This window comes from Hyperolius riggenbachi, chromosome 12, assembly GCF_040937935.1.
Source record: "Hyperolius riggenbachi isolate aHypRig1 chromosome 12, aHypRig1.pri, whole genome shotgun sequence".
NCBI classification, from domain to species: domain Eukaryota; kingdom Metazoa; phylum Chordata; class Amphibia; order Anura; family Hyperoliidae; genus Hyperolius; species Hyperolius riggenbachi.
The window spans coordinates 189,514,539-189,532,918 of NC_090657.1; the positions used below are offsets into that span (position 1 = coordinate 189,514,539).

Here is an 18,380-nt window from a genome sequence, read left to right on the forward strand (position 1 = left end):
AATTCTATAGCTGATTGGAATAAATAACTTTGTCGATCAGATAGGAACGTAAAATCAGACACTACCGAATAAAGAATACCAGGGAAAATTTACAACACACTTGGCGTTCAGAAGGACATAGCCCTATGGGTACAAATAGTAAATGATGATAAATTTACTCTATCAATGTGACGTAATCGTCGCATACATGCGTACCACAATCAGAGTACTCTCCTGTGTGGGTCTCAATTTAGTGTCTGCTGTCCGGGTATGGGGGTCTTTGCTCATCCCCCTTAGAAGCACAGCATATAATGCTGCGTCCAAGGTGTAGCTATCCCACACTCCTGCGACTGCTGTCCCCACACAGGTAGGTGGTTTGTAACTGGGACAGTGGATGCTATCTGCCAAAAAAAATATGTTAGCTTGTGCAACCACCTATCGTTCGGTCCCCCTGTACAAACTGATCCTATGACGGGAGGGTAAAACCATAGGTTTTACCCTCCCGTCATAGGATCAGTTTGTACAGGGGGACCGAACGATAGGTGGTTGCACAAGCTAACATATTTTTTTTGGCAGATAGGTATTTTGTTTGGCAGATAGGTTTTACGCTCCCGTTTTACGCCAGGCTGTACTGCGCAGGCGCCTGCGCAGTACAGCCCGGAGGACGTCCGATGACGTCAGAGCGCCGGCGTGGGACGCAGAAGAGCCCGTCCTTGGAGCGCAGAAGAGCCCGACCTGGCAGCCGGCCTGGCCAGGTCGGGTCGGCCACCGAAGACGACCGGGAGCCTCTGGAGCGGCGGCGAGGGCACCTCCTGCCTGCCACAGGCTGGAGGAAGCCCCAGGTAAGTGGATATGGATTTTTATTTTTTTCAAGGCGTCCCTGAACCTTCCCTTTAAGGCCTAATGTCCCCCTGAACCTACTTCCACGTCAGTGCGCACTGCGCAGGCGCTGCCAGGTGACACGCATCCTTGATCGCACGCTTGTGGTTTAGAGCGATATGCGCATGTGCATTCTGTCACAACTACATAGTGCGCATGTGCAGAGCTCTCCTTGGCGCCGGGGCATACAATCAAGGGCACGCGGTGTTGGGCAGCGCCTACGCAGTACGCACCGACACTCCCAGTCCTATTGAAAACTGGAAGACAATAAAAATGGACCAGTTCAGCACAAGAGCTGCAGTGAGGAGATAATGGACTTCTGTGTCTTCAGCGTTACGTCTTAGTTGGAGACCTCTTTCTTTTCTGTTGAAATGTGCACTTTTGAGAAGGATATTTAGCAATGTGTTGGTGCTTTCTTTTCCCTGCAGATGGCTGTTTGGTAAAGCGACCTGTAAATATTATGCCTTCTGTGGAGTCTTCTTTGGTTTATGCAGCCTGACGAATCTGACCGTGCTGAGTTGTGTGTGCTGCATGAAAGTCTGCTATTCTGCTTACGGTTAGTTCTCCTTACTCCGTAGATTGTAGCCTGACCACTCTTTTCTTATGCATCAAGAAATGAAACTCAGCTAGAGGGGAATTGTGGGGGGTATTATTATTATTTATTTATAAAAGCACAACTTCCACAGTGCTGTACATAGTACAAAACACATAATAGTGGGGAGCGTAGATACATGAGAAGTTCAACACACACACACACTGTACAATCAGGGCAACCAGCAACACTAGTACAAATCAGGATCGCCATCAGAAATTTATGGGCCCCATACTGGGCAAACCCATAGCTCCCAACTGACCCTCTTTTGGAGGGACAGTCCCTCTTTGGGAACCCTGTCCCTCTTTCTTCCTCACTTGTCCCTCTTTCAGGACTGATGTACAGATCTATGTAAATATGTGAATTTTTCTATTGAAAAATGTGTTTGACTCTAAACTTCATTCCTATCCTTTAAATTTATATATTTCTTATTTTCAAATGTTATTACCCAGGATAGAAAGGACCAGTGTGGTTTGTGTTATAAAACATATTTTTTTTATGAAATCTTTATGGTATGCGTGACTAGGGGTGTGCCAGAGGTGTAATTGGGGGTGTGGCAGGGGAGTGGTCTAAGTGTTCCTCTTTCTTATCTCAGAAAGTTGGGAGGTATGGGCAAACCTACTGGGCCCACTGAACTTTCCTGCAGCCCTCCAATCTCCAATCATTCTGCTCTGTCTCCATCTGCCCGGTCATTCTGTACGTCATGTGAGTTCACCCGATATGCAGAATGACTGGTCAGACGTTACACAAGCCACACTGATCTGCAGGTCTGCAATTGAAAAGATGAAGAGCGGCTGCCTTCAGGTGGAGCAGAAAGGGGAGGATAGGCATTCTCGCAGCTGGGGCCCCTGTGGTGCGGCCACTGCTTGAGCCCCGGTGTCTGGGCGGGCCCCATACAGCGCTACGGACTATACCGCCCTGGTGGCAGCCCTGGTACAAATACATACAATTAGGCCTAGTGCACACCAGAGCGGTTCGGCTGCGTTTTGCGATCCACTTGCGGCTGCGGATACGCTTGGGTAATGTATTTCAATGGGCTGGTGCACACCAGAGCGGGAGGCGTTTGTGCCTCCAATGTAAAGTATAGGAAAAAACGCAAACCGCTCTGAAAAACGGCAGTTCAGAGTGGTTTTACAGGTGTTTTTGTTACAGAAGCTGTTCAGTAACAGCTTTACTGTAACAATATATAAGATCTACTACACCAAAAACGCTTCCCAAAACCGCAAAATGCTAGCTGAAACGCTACAGAAAAATAAGAAAAAGCGTTCAAAATCTGCTAGCATTTTGCGGATCTGCTAGCGGTTTTTGGTGTGCACCAGGCCTCAATGTATAGTTTGAGACACTACCTATACTGGTACATTTGAATGAATAGAACAGAAACCGGAAACACTTAGGGGCAGGCCCTGCCCTTGGTATTTTACAATCTAGAGCACAGGTGTCAAACATGGCCCTCATTGCCATGTTATGTGACCCGCGAGAGCTTAAAGAAAACCTGAACTGAAAATTAAAAGTCAAAATAAGCATACACAAGTCATACTTACCTCCCATGTAGTCTACTCTTCAGTGTCTTTCTCCTGTCCCGCGTCCTGTTTGTTCACTGTGATCAAGGGAATTTTCCGTCCTCCATTTTGAAAATGACCATTACCCATAACAGCTTTCTGGTCAGCACACAGTTAAACTGTAACATCGCCCACTTGAGCCATAGGGAAACATGGACATTACCTGGTACATCAATTTTCCTCTCAGCTATAACTGACAGCAACTGATATTTTATTGACAGCAACTGATATATTTCAGATCTGACAAATGTTGTCAGAACTGGAAGGGATTATTGTCAGAAGAAAATGGTGAGCTTCTGAAAGGAACTGATGGCAAGGTAACTATGTAATGTTCATTTGACGTTACCTCATGTGTTTATTTTAAATATTTTTACTCAGTACAGGTTCTCTTTAAAGTTAGAGAACAGTACACTGCCTACCCCCAGGGAACCCCCCACCCCCGTCCGGGAAATTAGCATGGGGCCTCCTCTTTGTTATAATTCACCTTTTTGCTTCGACACCAGCAACTTCGTATAGTTGCGCCTCACAGACTGTGAGATAACTTGACTCTCCACACAGCAAGCATTATTGGAGATAGACCGTTCTCAGGCTTCTTCAATGTACAAGTTATTTATTCAGGAAACAGATATATAGATACAGTTCATCATATCTTAGCCAAGCAGATACTTATTTAGTCATTCCGTTGCGTTGCAGCTTCTTGATTACCTTCCTAGTGACTGTAATCAGGTGATCTCCTGTCTATCCTACGTTACATCTGGACTAACTATGTACAGCATACATTATATCAGATTACATAAAGAAGGAAATAATTAGGTTCCAGTCAGTAGAAGCCAGTAGATGGAGAGCATGAAAGTAGGAATCAGAGTGAGCTCCGTCAGCCCATCCGGCCCTTTAATACTGACTAGGAAAGCGTTAAATGTGGCCTCCATCTTAGCCATCCCCCAGACCCGACTATTGGCTTAGACCCCTCGTGGTGACATAATACCCACCTACTCGATTAATATTTAATGACTACTTTTCACTTACTTACAAGAATGTGATATTTTGTAAACATGGCCTATGTTGATTGTTCTCGTAGTCCATTTGTCTGGGGCAGTGTAGGCCTGTGGCCTTCCTTCAGGAACATGTTCTCAGTATCTGCTTGTTATTCATCTGCTTCAAGCAGACACTGAGATGCTTCTGCCTGCATCACAAGAAACTCTATTTTAAAGGTATATTCTGTGAACAAGCCTTTTACCTAAACTCAGTCCAAATAACTGAGGCCTACTTAAATTATAACACTCTTTTGATCCAAATCCCCCATGTGGCTGATGAACACACACACTCCTGGGACCCTCTCCCAACCGCTTTTACGATAGCAGAGCAGTGTAATATTAACCGACAGCTGCACGCTCTGTGCTTCCACTCCAGCTCCTGATCACATGACCTGCATTCGGAGCCAGAGATATGCAGCACAGAGCATGTGGCTGTCAGGAACATAAGAGGAGATCCGAAGCCGCACTGGAGCAGGTAAGTATTAAACTGCTCCATGCACTACTCTACAGAATGGGGAGAAGTGGGGATCCAGGGGCCCCCACATGGTCACTATATTACTGCCCCTTTAGTTGAGACTGTTCAATAAATGTTAAATCATAATAAATAACTTGTCCTATGACTTATGTTTTAGATTTTGGTCCCTTACGTGACTGAGTTTGACACCCCTGATCTTGAGGGTAGTGGGGAGGAGACAAGGATTTAGTGGATGAGGCAGTGAGCTTCTAATTCTAACTATAACATATTGTAAGCTTGTCCGAAGAGGTTTGTTTTTTAAGGGTATGTTTGAAGGTTTCCAGGCTCTGAGCATGACGGACTGGCTGTGGGAGAGACTTCCGACGGAGACATGAAACTCGTGAGAAGTCCTGGATGCGGGAGTGAGAGAAGGAGGTGACCAAGCTAGAGGGCAGGAGGGTCTCCTGGGAGGAGCAAAGGTGGAACGGTATCTGGGGAATTAATAAAGAAATGTGTGAAGGACAACTTGTGTGGAGCTTTCAATGATGGAGTTAGGAGCTTGAACTTATCCTTTGGGTAATGGACAGGCAATGAAGGGAGTGGCAGAAATGGGGAAACATGGGAGGAGAGGTGGATGAGGGGGTATATTGTGATTTCCATACATGTAATAGACGTTTATTGTCCTCATTTGCAGGAAACAAGTTTTCCTCCTCCCATTCGCGGATCTTGCTGCTCTGCGTTTGGGCCTATGCTTTTGTGTTTGCCACGGCCCCACTGGCGGATTGGGGCAGCTACGGTCCGGAGCCGTATGGTACCGCCTGCTGCATAGACTGGAAAGCCTCTAACCAGGAACACAGAGCCATGTCCTATATTGTGTCGCTCTTTGTCTTCTGCTACATCATCCCCTGTGTGCTGATCCTCATCTCCTACACCCTCATCCTGGTGACCGTGAAAGGGGCCAGGAAGGCAGTACAGCAGCACCTGTCTCCACACAACAAGGGGAGCACCGTGCACGGCCTCATTATTAAGGTAAGATTTAATAACACATTTTCTTTGTCTCAATGAAGTTATGGGTCTAGAATTCAATGTCATTACGGTCAGGCAGGGAACACACTACATGCGTTTTTGCGCGTTTTGCCGCGAACGGCAAAACGCGCACGATTTTAGAGGCTATTGAAAATAATAGCCTAGCTCGGGAAACGCTGCGCCGCATGCGTTTGTGCGCGTTTGCGTTCGCGTTTTTTTCCGCGTTTTGTAGCCGCACAGTTTTCTGCTTTTTTCCGCACATTGCATGACTACATGCCATGCAAACGCAGAAACGCACGCGGAAAAACGCACGCGTTAGACGCGACCGCAAAACCCGACGGAAACCTGGGAAACGCAGGGGAAAACGGCCCTGCAAGTGTGTTCCCTGCCTCAAGGGCCCCTGTTTAATACTATGAAAAGAAGGATGCCTCAGGATCTTAATGAGGCTTCCCTTGGTTGTCACAAGGCCGCCGTAACTGAGTACAGCCCCCTCCACATCGGGGCCACGCAGCTTCTCATCCTGGATCAAGTGTATGCAATAGCCGCGCGAGCCTGCCCGTGCAGTAGCACAGAGCCATGCGCGGGTGGGCAGGCTCGCACGCCCATTGCATGCACTTGATCCAAGAAGAGAAGCTGTGCTCAGCTACGCGGGGCTTGTGACAACCATGGGAAGTCTCATTAGGATCCTGAGGCTTCCTTCTCTTCATAGTATTAGATTTTGATTCTCTTTAAGCCTCTTTAATGAGGCTGGTCCCTCGCCGTCTCCCCATCTGGCTCATGTCCCCCGGAATTTAGCTCGAAAGCCTTGCTGAGTCGCATTTCATCGCCCCTTGCCAGCCCAGTCAGGCACACTCCACTGTCGCGCTCCCGTCCCTGGGAGCGTTCTGTGCCTGTGCAGTAGTACTGCACAAAGTGCAGAACGCTCCTAGTTGCGGAAGCGCGAGGGGGAGCGCGCCTGTCCGGGCATGCGCAACGAAGGGCGATTCAGCCAGGCTTTCGGGCTGTCTTGGGGACAGGAGCCACCCGGGGAGATGGCGAGAGACGACCTCAAGGTCCAAAACCGGTTTTCGCTGTAGTGCCCCTTTAAGTGGAGCTGAACTCTTGCACAGGACTGCAGGAAAACACAGATAAATGCACCTTGTATGTATTTAGAGAGTTTAGCCTGTCTAATTCCCCCTCATCTGTGACTTATCACAACTGTAATTTGATCTCTCAGCTGTGTCAGCTCACCAATCATGGCTGAGCAGCTAGTTTGTAAACACATGATATTAATACTAGGTCTGCTTCCATGAAAGCAGGAAGTAGACACACTGCAGATTTATTGCAGGATTTGTATCAGCTGTAACAAAGAAATGTTTTTCTTTAAAGGTTATTATGCTGTTGCTTTTTTTTTTTTTTTTTTTTTTTTTTTTTTTTTTTTTTATAGAGTAGAGAGGAAGTTCAGGTCTGCTTTAACTATCAGCTGAACGAATGTTTGTATGTACTGCTGGATATGCAATACTTCCATTCCTGACTTAAAACCTGCTCTGCTAGGGCTCTGGATTGATGCATTCCGGCTGAGGAGCGGGGGAATGTCACATAGCAACTCACCTGCTGTGAATAGTGCTACGTACACACATGCGACAACGATCGTTCGTTGTCAACGACGAACGATCTTTTAATTGACGAAAGAACGACCGAAGTAAAGTTAGTTGTAAAAAGTGTGTAACGATCACATCGTTAGAACGAACGTTACACCACGTAAAAGCACTTAATGCGCCTGCGCATAAAATTGTAAAGTTCCTTGGAGAAAAAGAGAAATGCGCATGTCCAGCCTAGTACGAACGATCGTTTCCAACGATGTACCACTTTTGCTAACGATCGTCGGTGGTAAAAATCCGCCAAGACAGAACTTTGTTTTGTAGCGATTTGCCTCGTTCGTCGTTTGCCTTAATAGTCGTTGGTTCGTTTTTTGTAACGATCGTCGTTGGTAAAGATCGGGGAACGATCGTTACAAACGACTATAGTCGCATGTGTGTACGCACCTTAAGGATTCAGGAAGCACCATTAGTGGAGAAGCATGTGATCTGTGTGATCAGCTAATAGATTTGTAATAATAGATTTGTAAGGCCCTTGTTTTGCTGTTACCACTTCCTGCTTCAGCACATGACTGTGATCAGCTAATCAGAGTGTTACAAATCTGTCACCTGATGGAACCGTTCACATGCGTCTCCGTGGTTTCTGCAACATACTAGGCAGGGGTATAACTAGGTATCACGGAGCCCCCCTGCAAAACTTTGGATAGGGCCCCCTCCCGCCTTCTCTCTGTGCCCAGTCTCCTCAAGTATCAATACAGGACAGCAGTTTGGTAGGGGTAGCACAGGCTGTACACAAGATCCTGCTGAACAGGGACTGTCTACAAATCTTTGTCTGCAAAACATTGTATGATTCCTTATCAGTGGCTGAGCAGTTACAGTCATTAGAACAACTATGCAAAGAGCAGAAAGTGTTTTCTCTCCTTGCCCTTAGTTGTCAGTTTCTCAGGACTTGGCCCCCATGTGGCTTCTGGGCCCCCCTGCGGCTATTGTTACACCCCTGGTGCTAGGAACATTTGTCAGATGGCCAACAGGCTCTGTTTCACCGCATATTAAGGCCTGTACACACGCCAGATTAAATCGTGCCGAGGCGCCCGAAAACTATTGGGTCTGCTGAGAATGCAGTGTGTGTACTGCAGCCCCTGATGCCCCCTGACCACTCGACCAGCAATCTATCTAAATGGATCACTTCAGCCAAGAAGTGATAGGAGATAACATTGTTCCCCCCCACTTTCCATCATCCACTCCACCCCCCCACGTTGTTGAACACGCTGCTAGCTTGGAAGTGAACGACGCGTCTGCACAGCCTTGGTCCTGCAACGTCGCTCGAGGGATCGGACATTAGTTGAGTGTGTTTGTACGGGCGTTTAGCAGGGCCGGATTTGTACTTTCCATTGCCCTAGGCCGGCTGTCACCAACCGCCCCCCCCATTCTGTCCAACTCTGACTAGTGTTCACTGGGTTACATGGGCTCCTGTCTGTTTTGCTGCTTTGCCCCTCCTGTTCAAAGAAGCAGTGCATGCTCTGTCCACTCCATGTAATTTTGCACTCCAGCCTGTATGCACAGCAGGCAATAGTGTTCAGGGCTTGCATAATTCAGAAATGATGCTCATATATGAGCAGCACTTGTCAAATACACATACCCATAACACTCCCAGCCTCGGCTGCTGTGCACATCAGTACAGGAGTGCGTAATAACAAGAAGCCCGAGAGGACAGAGCATGCACTGCTTCTTTGTCCTTTTTGCGACTTGCTTTAGTCAGAGTCACAAACCGGTGATGGTGCAGCGCAAAGGAGAGAAACCCATCCAAAACAGAACACGTAAGTAGAAGGATCCAACACTACACATGCTGGCATAGATGTAGTGTAATGCTAGGTACACACGATGCAATTCTGACAGATTTACTGTCAGATCCAATGTCTGATTTCCGATCAATTTTTCAATCGATTTTACGTTCATTTCTATGAAAAAAATCATTCAGAAAATCTATCGGATAGCAGATCGGACATGTTGGAAATAGTCGATCTGACAGTAAATCTGTCAGAAAATTGCATCATGTGTATCTAGCATAAGCTCTGGTGTACTTTACACAGTGACAATTTAGCACTTGGGGCAAGTGAAGACAGATCTTAATCAGTCAGCAGGAAGTTTTTAAGTTTTGTAATAGAATGATAATATTTATTGGCTAACCAAAAGAAAATAGTGAGCCTTTGGCTAATGAGCCATCTTCAGACTTTGTTCCTGTATACAAGATGTAAGATGTTGGGGAACCCAGATATATATATAAAGTCAGCAGGAGATGCATACATTGTTTTGTAAATATAAATAAATGTAATACAGTTGTCATTCTGTTTCAAAACATCCTGCTTTCACTGATGGCTAACACAGAACAATGCTTTGCTGCTTCTAAAACATGCCAGGAAAGAGTTAAACTGTAGCACAGAGAGAATGTTGCTGTCATTCCTTAGGAAATAAAAACAAACCATAAATCTAACAGGTCTCAGGTCTTTAACCTCCTTGGCGGTCTGATTCTTTCCAGATTTTAGGGTCTAAAAGCGGTGCAATTTTTTTTTCACTCTTTCAGACCCTAAAACCTGAAAAAAATCATTCTGGCAGTGAGATCTGCAGCAAAATAAAAAAAAAAAATGTACCTTCCTGGGCTCCTGTGCTGCAGTTTTCTCTTTGTCCACAAGATGGCGCTAATATACATATAAACGAACTTCTCTATATTTCTCTAATATAGAGAAGTCCGTTTTCAATATTAGCCCCGCCCCCGATGACGTCATGCTGCCACCACCGCTCTGCTGCCACCACCACGGCTGCGCTGCTCCAACTGGCTGCCGGGTCCCCGGAAGAATAGCGGGGACATGGGGGATCCCGGCGGCCAGGGAAAGACCCCACACTGCCGGGGAGAGAGGCTGGAGTCCCGCTGCGCAGCGAGATCGCGCGCGGGACTCCACAACCACAAGTAAGGCTCTGCAATGCATACCCCGACCTGAGCTCGGGATCACCGCTAATGGCTTCTTTTTTCTACCCCGAGCTCAGGTCGGGAAAACCGGCAAGGAGGTTAACAGCTCTGACCAAGTAATAAAACATCAGTCTGGGGGAGAGGAGAGCTGATAATTCCTGTCCATGAATGCGTGCATAAAGAAACTAATCTGAACTCAAAAGTTCTACTACTTGAGCCCATATATTTTTTTTCTCACAGCAGCTTGTATGCCCCCACTCATTATACTGGACGAGATCTTCAGATGACAACAGATGCTGACTGTCCTCACACACACTCTGCAGTGAGAGAGATGCAGGGATCTCTGGAATTCAGGCAGAATAGAGCAAAGCAGAAGTGATTTACTTTGACATGTGACCTCTTATCTCTCCAAGTTTGCGCCCTGCTGAATTTTATCGCCCTAGGCCTTGACCTTTGTGGCCTTTCCAGAAATCCGGCCCTGGCGTTTAGACTGAAGTGTCTGTGGGTTGGTCTGCAGATGGAGGGTCAGCTGTAGTTGCTTACTGCCATCTGCAGGCTACCTAATGTAATTTGCAAGCCTATAGCCCCGTACCGATGTACGAAGACTGTCACCTGCAGTGACCGGGACTTGGGCGATAGTTCAGGGCTGAGTGCTGTAGAGACATGTCACTAGCCTAAAGGCTAGCAATGTGTTGCTAAGGAGTTGGAAGCATGGGCAGGGTGAGTAGGAGAACAATGCACTCAGGGTCGGCCAGGTATTAGATGCTGCTGAATAATGTTTTAGGGGAGCATGCTGTATAATTGTGTGTGGGATATTTCTACTTAATTATAAGTGATTGCTATGGAGAATCTCTAGTTTTGTTACGTTTTATATATCTGTTTATATGGTATTCAGGGCTTTTTTGTTTGTTCAACTTGAGGGGTTCACACACGGCTAGGCTCACAAACCTTTGGTCCACCTCCAACCCCTGGTGACCACTAGGGATGATCACAGATATGCAAATTATTCCAAGTTGATGCAAATTTTTATGCAAATATATGCAGCTTGAAAATTAACTACTCAATTTATACCTGGGTTTATTTTGATTGGTCCATTTTCAAACTGCATACATTTGCATAAAAATTGCCATAATTTTGGAACAATTTTCATCTCATTGATCACCCCTAGTGACCACACTGACTTTTTTTTTTGCCATGGTGCACTGCTCACATGCCTTGGAGGTGTGGCTAGAGCAGGCTTTTTCAATCAGGGTTCCTTGAGTGCTTTTAGGAGATCTCTGGCATTTCCCCCCATAATTGGGGAAGTACAATAGAGCATAGGTTCTCAACGTGTGGTACGCGTACCCCAGGGGGTACTTCTGATGGTTACAGGGGGTACTCGGGCTTGATTATACTTAACCAAAAATAACAAATTTAGAGTTTTAGAAAATGATAAATCTTATTTAAACAGCACTAAATTAGTATTTTAGCTAATTAAAAGCAATAGTATATGCTTGGAAATTGTTTAGAACCAATTATAATGTACTACGATTAAATATATATTTGTCAAGGGGTACGTGTGATATTGTTTACCATGCTAGGGGGTACTTGGTGGGTACGGGGTTTTAAAAGGGGTACATACCAATAAAATGTTGAGAAACACTGCAATAGAGCACCATATAATAGGGGGTACTGTAAAAATATAATAGGGGGTACTGTAAAGATAAGCACTAATTTGGAGGTCAGAATAATAATGAGCACATTAATAAAAAGCACTAGGATGAGGAGACAGTATAATGAGTTGGCAGTGTAATAGGGGTTAGTGAAATAAACAGCCTCACCTTCTTTTAAAGACCATGCCTCCTGCAAAATAAATGTAGGGGTTCCTTGAGATCCAAACATTGTTAGCAGGGGTTCTTTTAGATTCAAAAGTTATTTGCAGGGGTCCTCCTGGGGACAAAGGTTGAGAAAGGCTGGGCTAGAGGCTTGTAGAAACACTAGAGGGATGGGAAGCAGGGAATTTGGGCACCCGCTATCGACAGAAGTTTGGGCACTGCCAATAGCGGCATTAAGGCAAAATTTGGTCACCCGAAGTGGATCCAGCGCCCTCCATTTATTGGCCCAAATTTTGCAAAAATTGTTTTTTGTTTAATGTTTGGGTTGGTGGCGATTGGCGGTGATGGAGCTGATGGGGTGGAGTGGTCAGGGTAAGGCATCAGGTAGAGTGTTGGTGCTGGGAAGGGGGTGGTTAGGGGTAGGCATTAGGTAGGGTGTTTGGGGGGAGGGTAAGGAATTAGCTGGGGTGTTTGTATGGAGGGGCAGTTAGGGTTCAGCGTCAGATACGCTGTCTGTGTGTGTGTGTGTGTGTGTGGGGGGGGGGGGGGGGGGCAGTTAGGGTTAGGCATCAGGTAGGGTGTTGGTGCCCAGGGAAGGGGGGGAGGGTAAGGCATTAGCTAGGGTGTTTGTATGGAGGAGCAGTTGGGGTTCGGCGTCAGATACGGTGTGTGGGGGGGAGGGGGGCGTTTAGGGTTAGGCATCTGGTAGGGAATTTGTGCAGAGTGACCTTTCGGGCTTTAGGTAGGGTGTTGGTGCCGGGGTGGGGGCGTTTAGGGTTAGGCATCTGGTAGGGTATTTGTGCAGTGACCATTTGGGCTTTAGGTAGGGTGTTGGTGCCGGGTGGGGGTGGTTAGGATTAGGAATCAGGGAGGGTGATTGTGCGGAGAGGAGACAGTTAGGGTTAGGTGTCTGGGGAGGGCTCTGTGTGGCAGTAGGGTTAGGTTTAGTTATAGTAAAAGATCGGTATTTAATGGCAATATTTTACAATCCTTGTTTACACTTTAAAGGCTCGTTTCCACTTGTGCGGCGTGCGTCTGCGAGACGTGCGCCGGTACTGAGTGGGTGGGCGGGATCGCAGGCGAATCCCATGAGCCGTGCTATGCACGTCTATGGGAATCGCAGCCTCCCGAGCGACTTCTGCGGGGGTTCCGGCCGAATCGCTACCACAAGCGATTCGGCCGGCGGCCCCATTCTCCCCTATGGCAGAGTTTCCCTGTGTGATTCATGTGCGGGGAAACTCTGCGGAATCGCAGTGGTTTCCGCGATAGTGGAAACGGGCCCTAATAGTTGAATATCTGTTAATTTTCCAATATTCTACTATTTGCTTTCCTGTAGAGTAGGACCCTGTCCCGTGAGCTTACAATCTAGCATAGCAGCCAATTGGCTGCATCATTAAATAACGTGGCCACCTATTAGAGACGTGTATTTGGCTCGCTGTCCTTGACCTCAATTATGGCCTCATTTGTGCGCAGCAGGTGACCCCCCCTTCCATTACGAGCTGCCTTCACTGAGCGGAGCTTTCAGATGACACAGGAGTCCTTTATGTATGTGATTACCGGTATTTATGTGACGGTGGGCATAGCACAGGGCCACTCCTGATGGTAATGAGTCTGTGCTAGGAGGGTAATGGTGACAATGGCTTATTACAGCACATTGCTCTGATCTCGTTTCTTGTCTCATCCCGCATAACTAGAACAGACAGGTAATGTTTGTTTTATGTCGCTCCGCGGCACAATCAAGCTAGTTCCATTTATTATAGCCGGAAACCGCTATCTCTCACGTATTAGCTGAATATTTGGTTTAAAGGTGCCCGTACAATAAAAATGTTCAATTTTCCTGTTTGTTCGACTAAAATGTGTAACATCCATGTACAGCAGCCTCTCTCCCATTCCATGTGCAGCCCCCTCTTCCATGTGTATCATCTATGTACAGCAGCCCCCTCCCATTCCATGTGCAGCTCCCCTCTTCCATGTGTATCATCCATGTACAACAGCCCTCCTTCCATTCCATGTGCAGCCCCCTCTTCCATGTGTATCATCCATGTACAGCACCCCTCCTCTCATTCTATGTGCAGCCCCCTCTTCCATGTGTATCATCCATGTACAGCAGTCTCCCTCCCATTCCATGTGCAGCCCCCTCTTCCATGTGTAACATCCATGTACAGCAGCCCCTCCCATTCCATGTGCAGCCCCCTCTTCCATGTGTATCATCCATGTACAGCAGCCCCTCCCATTCCATGTGCAGCCCCCTCTTCCATGTGTATCATCCATGTACAGCAGCCCCTCCCATTCCATGTGCAGCCCCCTTTTCCATGTGTAACATCCATGTACAGCAGTCTCCCTCCCATTCCATGTGCAGCCCCCTCTTCCATGTGTATCAACCATGTACAGCATCCCTCCTTCCATTCCATATGTAGCCCCCTCTTCCATGTGTATCATCCATGTACAGCAGCCTCCTGCCCATTCCATGTGTAATATCCATGTGCAGCAGCCCCCTCTTCCATGTGTAACCTCCATGTACAGCATCCTCCTCCCATTCCATGTGCAGCCCCCTCTTCCATGTGTAACAACCATGTACTGCAATCCCTCTCCCATTCCATATGTAGCCCCCTCTTCCATGTGTATTATCCATTTACAGCCCCCTCCTCCATGTGTAACATTCATGTACAGCAACCCCTCTCTCATTCCATGTGCTGCCCCCTCTTCCATGTGTAACATCCATGTGCAGCAGCCTCCTCTAATTCCATGTGCAGCCCCCTCTTCCGTGTGTAACATTCATGTACAGCAGCCACCCTCCCATTCCACATGCAGCCCCCTCTTCCATGTGTATAATCCATTTGCAGCCTCTTCCCTCTATGTGTATCATCTATGTACAGCAGCCCCCTTCCATTCCATGTGCAGCCCCCTCTTCCATGTGTATCATCGATGTGCAGCAGCCACCCTCCCATTCCACGTGCAGCCCCCTCTTCCATGTGTATCATCCATGTACTGCAGTCCCCCTCCCATTCCATGTGCAGCCCCCTCTTCCATGTGTATCATCCATGTGCAGCAGCCACCCTCCCATTCCATGTGCAGCCCCCTCTTCCATGAGTATCATCCATGTACAGCAGCCCACCTCTCATTCCATGCGCAGCCCACTCTTCCTGGCCTTTCCAGAAATCCATCCCCGTCTTTGTGTATATTGATAGCAAATAGTGATGGTCAAGTAGATTCAAATAACTTTGAGTTGATGCAATTTTTTTTATGCAAATGTATGCAGCCTGAAAATGAACCAATCAAATCCTGCTCATGTAAAATTCGATTGGTTCATTTTCAAGCTACATAAATTTGCTTAAAAATTTGAATGAACTCAAAGTTATTTGCATCTATTTGACCATTACTAATAGCAAACTAACTACAGCATTTGCTGATCTCATGTCCTCCCTTGTTGTAAATCATGTGTCTGCACCGCTTATCATCTCTGTGCCGTTTGTATTTGCATATTTAGCACACGCAGAGTATGAACCCAGTGATGAGTCATTTCTTTGTGTAAACAATGTATTGTAGTCACGCGTGCAGGCTAGCTGTGTTGAGCCTCCTGACTGTACATGATCACAAAGACAGTAGTGCTCGCCTTAAATACTATAGGATTCCCGAGAAAGCAGGTTATCCATATTTACACAACAGAAGACATGAAAAACCTACAGATAAGGTAATTAGCTTCCCCTAAAAATTGGCCCTAGACTACGATACCTTCATTAGTGTTCCCCAACCTTGTCCTCAGGGCCCACCAACAGTGCACGTTTGTGGAAATCCACATAATTACCACACCTGTGCATGTTTGTGGTTTTCTGCAAAACATGTACTGTTGGTGGGCCCTGAGGACGGGGGTGGGGAACTCTGCACTACATGATACACACATAGACATATGACTGTGGTAGGGATTAGATTGTGAGCTCCTCTGACGGACAGTTAGTGACAAGACAATATACTCTGTACAGTGCTGCATAAGATGTCAGCGCTATATAAATACTAAACAATAATAATTAAAAAAAAAAGGTATCTCATGCCATAATATGCAGTGTGTTTTATTGCACAAATGCTGTTTCTGAGAAAACCATAGGTGACTGGTTGATGGTTCTTCCTAAAATGCCCAGTCTTTTCTTATAAATTTTTGTATACATTTGCTTTTTTAGTAGAAACTTAAAAACATATATAAAAAGGGGAATGAAAATGGACAAGATAAGACAGCATGTTGTTGAATTAAATTCTTAAGACGACATAAGTCTGCTATGCATCTAGACCAGGGGTGTCAAACTCAAATACAAAGTGGGCCGAAATTGAACTCAGGGACCAAGTTACGGGTCCCAGTAAGTAAGGTCAATAAGTAGGGGGACATTTGGGAAGGGGAGCCGCCTCTTCTACATAAGGCGCATGTAGGCAGGAGCCTACAGTGCCTTTTGGGATAATCCGGCCCTGCATCTAGGTACACATAGTAGATTGTTGCTGCCTGTAACAGTGGTTTGTGATAGTCCCAGGTGAAATCTAGTGTGAGTACAGGTGTCCCCAGAGTTTGTTGACCGCTTTGTTGTGCTATTATAGCCGCTGCACCAGGGCGCCTCCCCTCTTCCCTGTCCATAGAACGCAGCAGGCTTGTTAGCAGATAGAAGCATGTCTGTACAAGTTTTTCTTCTTCCAATCTTTCAGCTGAAAGGGTCACTAGTGATCATTTTAGGTGATAGCCATTGAAAGTGTGCATTTAGCTTTATGAAGAACAAACAGGAAGGGTGTCCCCATCAATCCTGTGAATACAATCCTAAAGGATGTTTGTCATGTGCTCTCCCTTGCATGGAGGAGCATAACTATAGGAGAGCAGTCCTTGTGACTGCAGAGGGGCCCAGAGCTGTAGGGGGCCCCAACTCCTACTTCCCCCGATAAAGAGGTCCATCCTTCAGGTCAGGTGGTTTAGTGGCTACACCTGTTATGGGTGTGAAGATCATGATGGCCACACTTGATTTATAATCCTTGTGAGATGGGCTGTGAAGGGCAGGGCCACTAGGGGCTATGGCAAGGGAAAGGGTGTGAACACTGGGCGGGGTAGGGCCATAGGGGGCATGATTTGTGTTTACGCCAATGCTTGCATGATGTGTACAGTACAACGTAACTGCATAGCTGGGTCTAATATTCTTTTGTAAATGATCTTTTTCAGCTCAGTGTGGCAGTTTGCATCGGCTTCCTCCTGGCTTGGACTCCTTATGCCATTGTTGGAATGTGGGCAGCGTTTGGAGATGCCAGGGAGGTCCCATCGATGGCATTTGCCATGGCTGCTGTGTTTGCTAAGTCTTCGACGCTCTACAATCCCATGGTGTATCTGCTCCTCAAGCCAAACTTTCTAAATGTCATAACCAAAGACTTGACTTTCTTCCAGACTGTGTGTTCCATGGTGTGCGGTAACTGCCACACCCTGAAACCAGCCTCCTACACCCACCAGGATGCCAAGAGCCCCTTCATAGGGAGCCGGAGCTGTGCCAACACATTGGAGTGCTACACTAATTGCCCACAAGGCTACAGTCTGGGTCAGATGGACACTGGGGACTCAGCAGACCTCACCCTGGTCAGGGCTCAGACAGATAACACAGCATCATCGTCCTCAGTCCATCTCGTAGTATACGCCTCCAGAACTAAGTCTGCAGTGGAACCAGTAGAGGTGACCACAGAGTCTGTGCCAACTCCGTGTATGAAAGACTTTCTCTGATTTGCGAACACGTACCACGTGGCCATTTTTGCCTATTTCTGGCCCTCCTGGATCGGGCCTGTTTGTATCAGTATTGAATCATTAAAGGATATTTAAACCTCAAACTGTTTTAGTGGAATCCAAATTGAATTGCCTGGAAAAGCCTAGATTCAAATCATAATGTTCATCTGCACATGGTGGATAGTGAAGGTCACATGACACAAGACAACCAGCTTTACTGATGTAGGGAATAAGTACATCTTGTGGAGTGAGTAGGACACTTTTGGAAGTTAAGGTGTACCCACGTTGACGTGACATGATGATAAACATGTATGTACAGTACAAAATATAACCAGGCTGTTTCTCTTTTTTTTTTTTCTTTTCCTGCCTGTTAAGTTAACCTTCAGACATGGAAGTGACTGCACCTCTCGTTGGACTCTTGTCACATTATAACGTAACGCTCACTGATAAGGAACTACAGCCGTAAAATGTTTTCCTGCTGAGAGAAGGGGATAGATAAAAAAAGTCAATAGTTCATGTACAGTATTTTCACTCTGGGACACTTAATAGGCTGCCAATAAAACATTAATCTACTTGGGGATATACAGGATCTTCTAAAAAATTAGCATATTGTGATAAAGTTCATTATTTTCTGTAATGTACTGATAAACATTAGACTTTCATATATTTTAGATTTAAATACACACAACTAAAGTAGTTCCAAGCCGTTTATTGTTTTAATATTGATGATTTTGGCATACAGCTCATGAAAACTCAAAATTCCTATC

The 18,380-nt window shown here is 46.4% G+C and overlaps 1 protein-coding gene across 6 annotated transcripts in view; it reads left to right on the forward strand.

Moving 5' to 3' along the window:
- LOC137542424 (opsin-5-like) overlaps positions 1 to 17,717 on the forward strand; it is a 213,699-nt gene extending 195,982 nt beyond the window's left edge. For all 6 annotated transcript variants that reach the window (XM_068264317.1, XM_068264321.1, XM_068264318.1 and 3 more), the window contains 3 exons: positions 1,287 to 1,414; positions 5,192 to 5,526; positions 17,068 to 17,717. In XM_068264317.1, coding sequence (XP_068120418.1) covers positions 1,287 to 1,414; positions 5,192 to 5,526; positions 17,068 to 17,613 — 1,009 coding nt within the window. In that variant the 3' untranslated portion in view covers positions 17,614 to 17,717. The remainder of the gene's footprint in view (positions 1 to 1,286; positions 1,415 to 5,191; positions 5,527 to 17,067) is intronic.
- Positions 17,718 to 18,380: the final 663 nt, after the last annotated feature.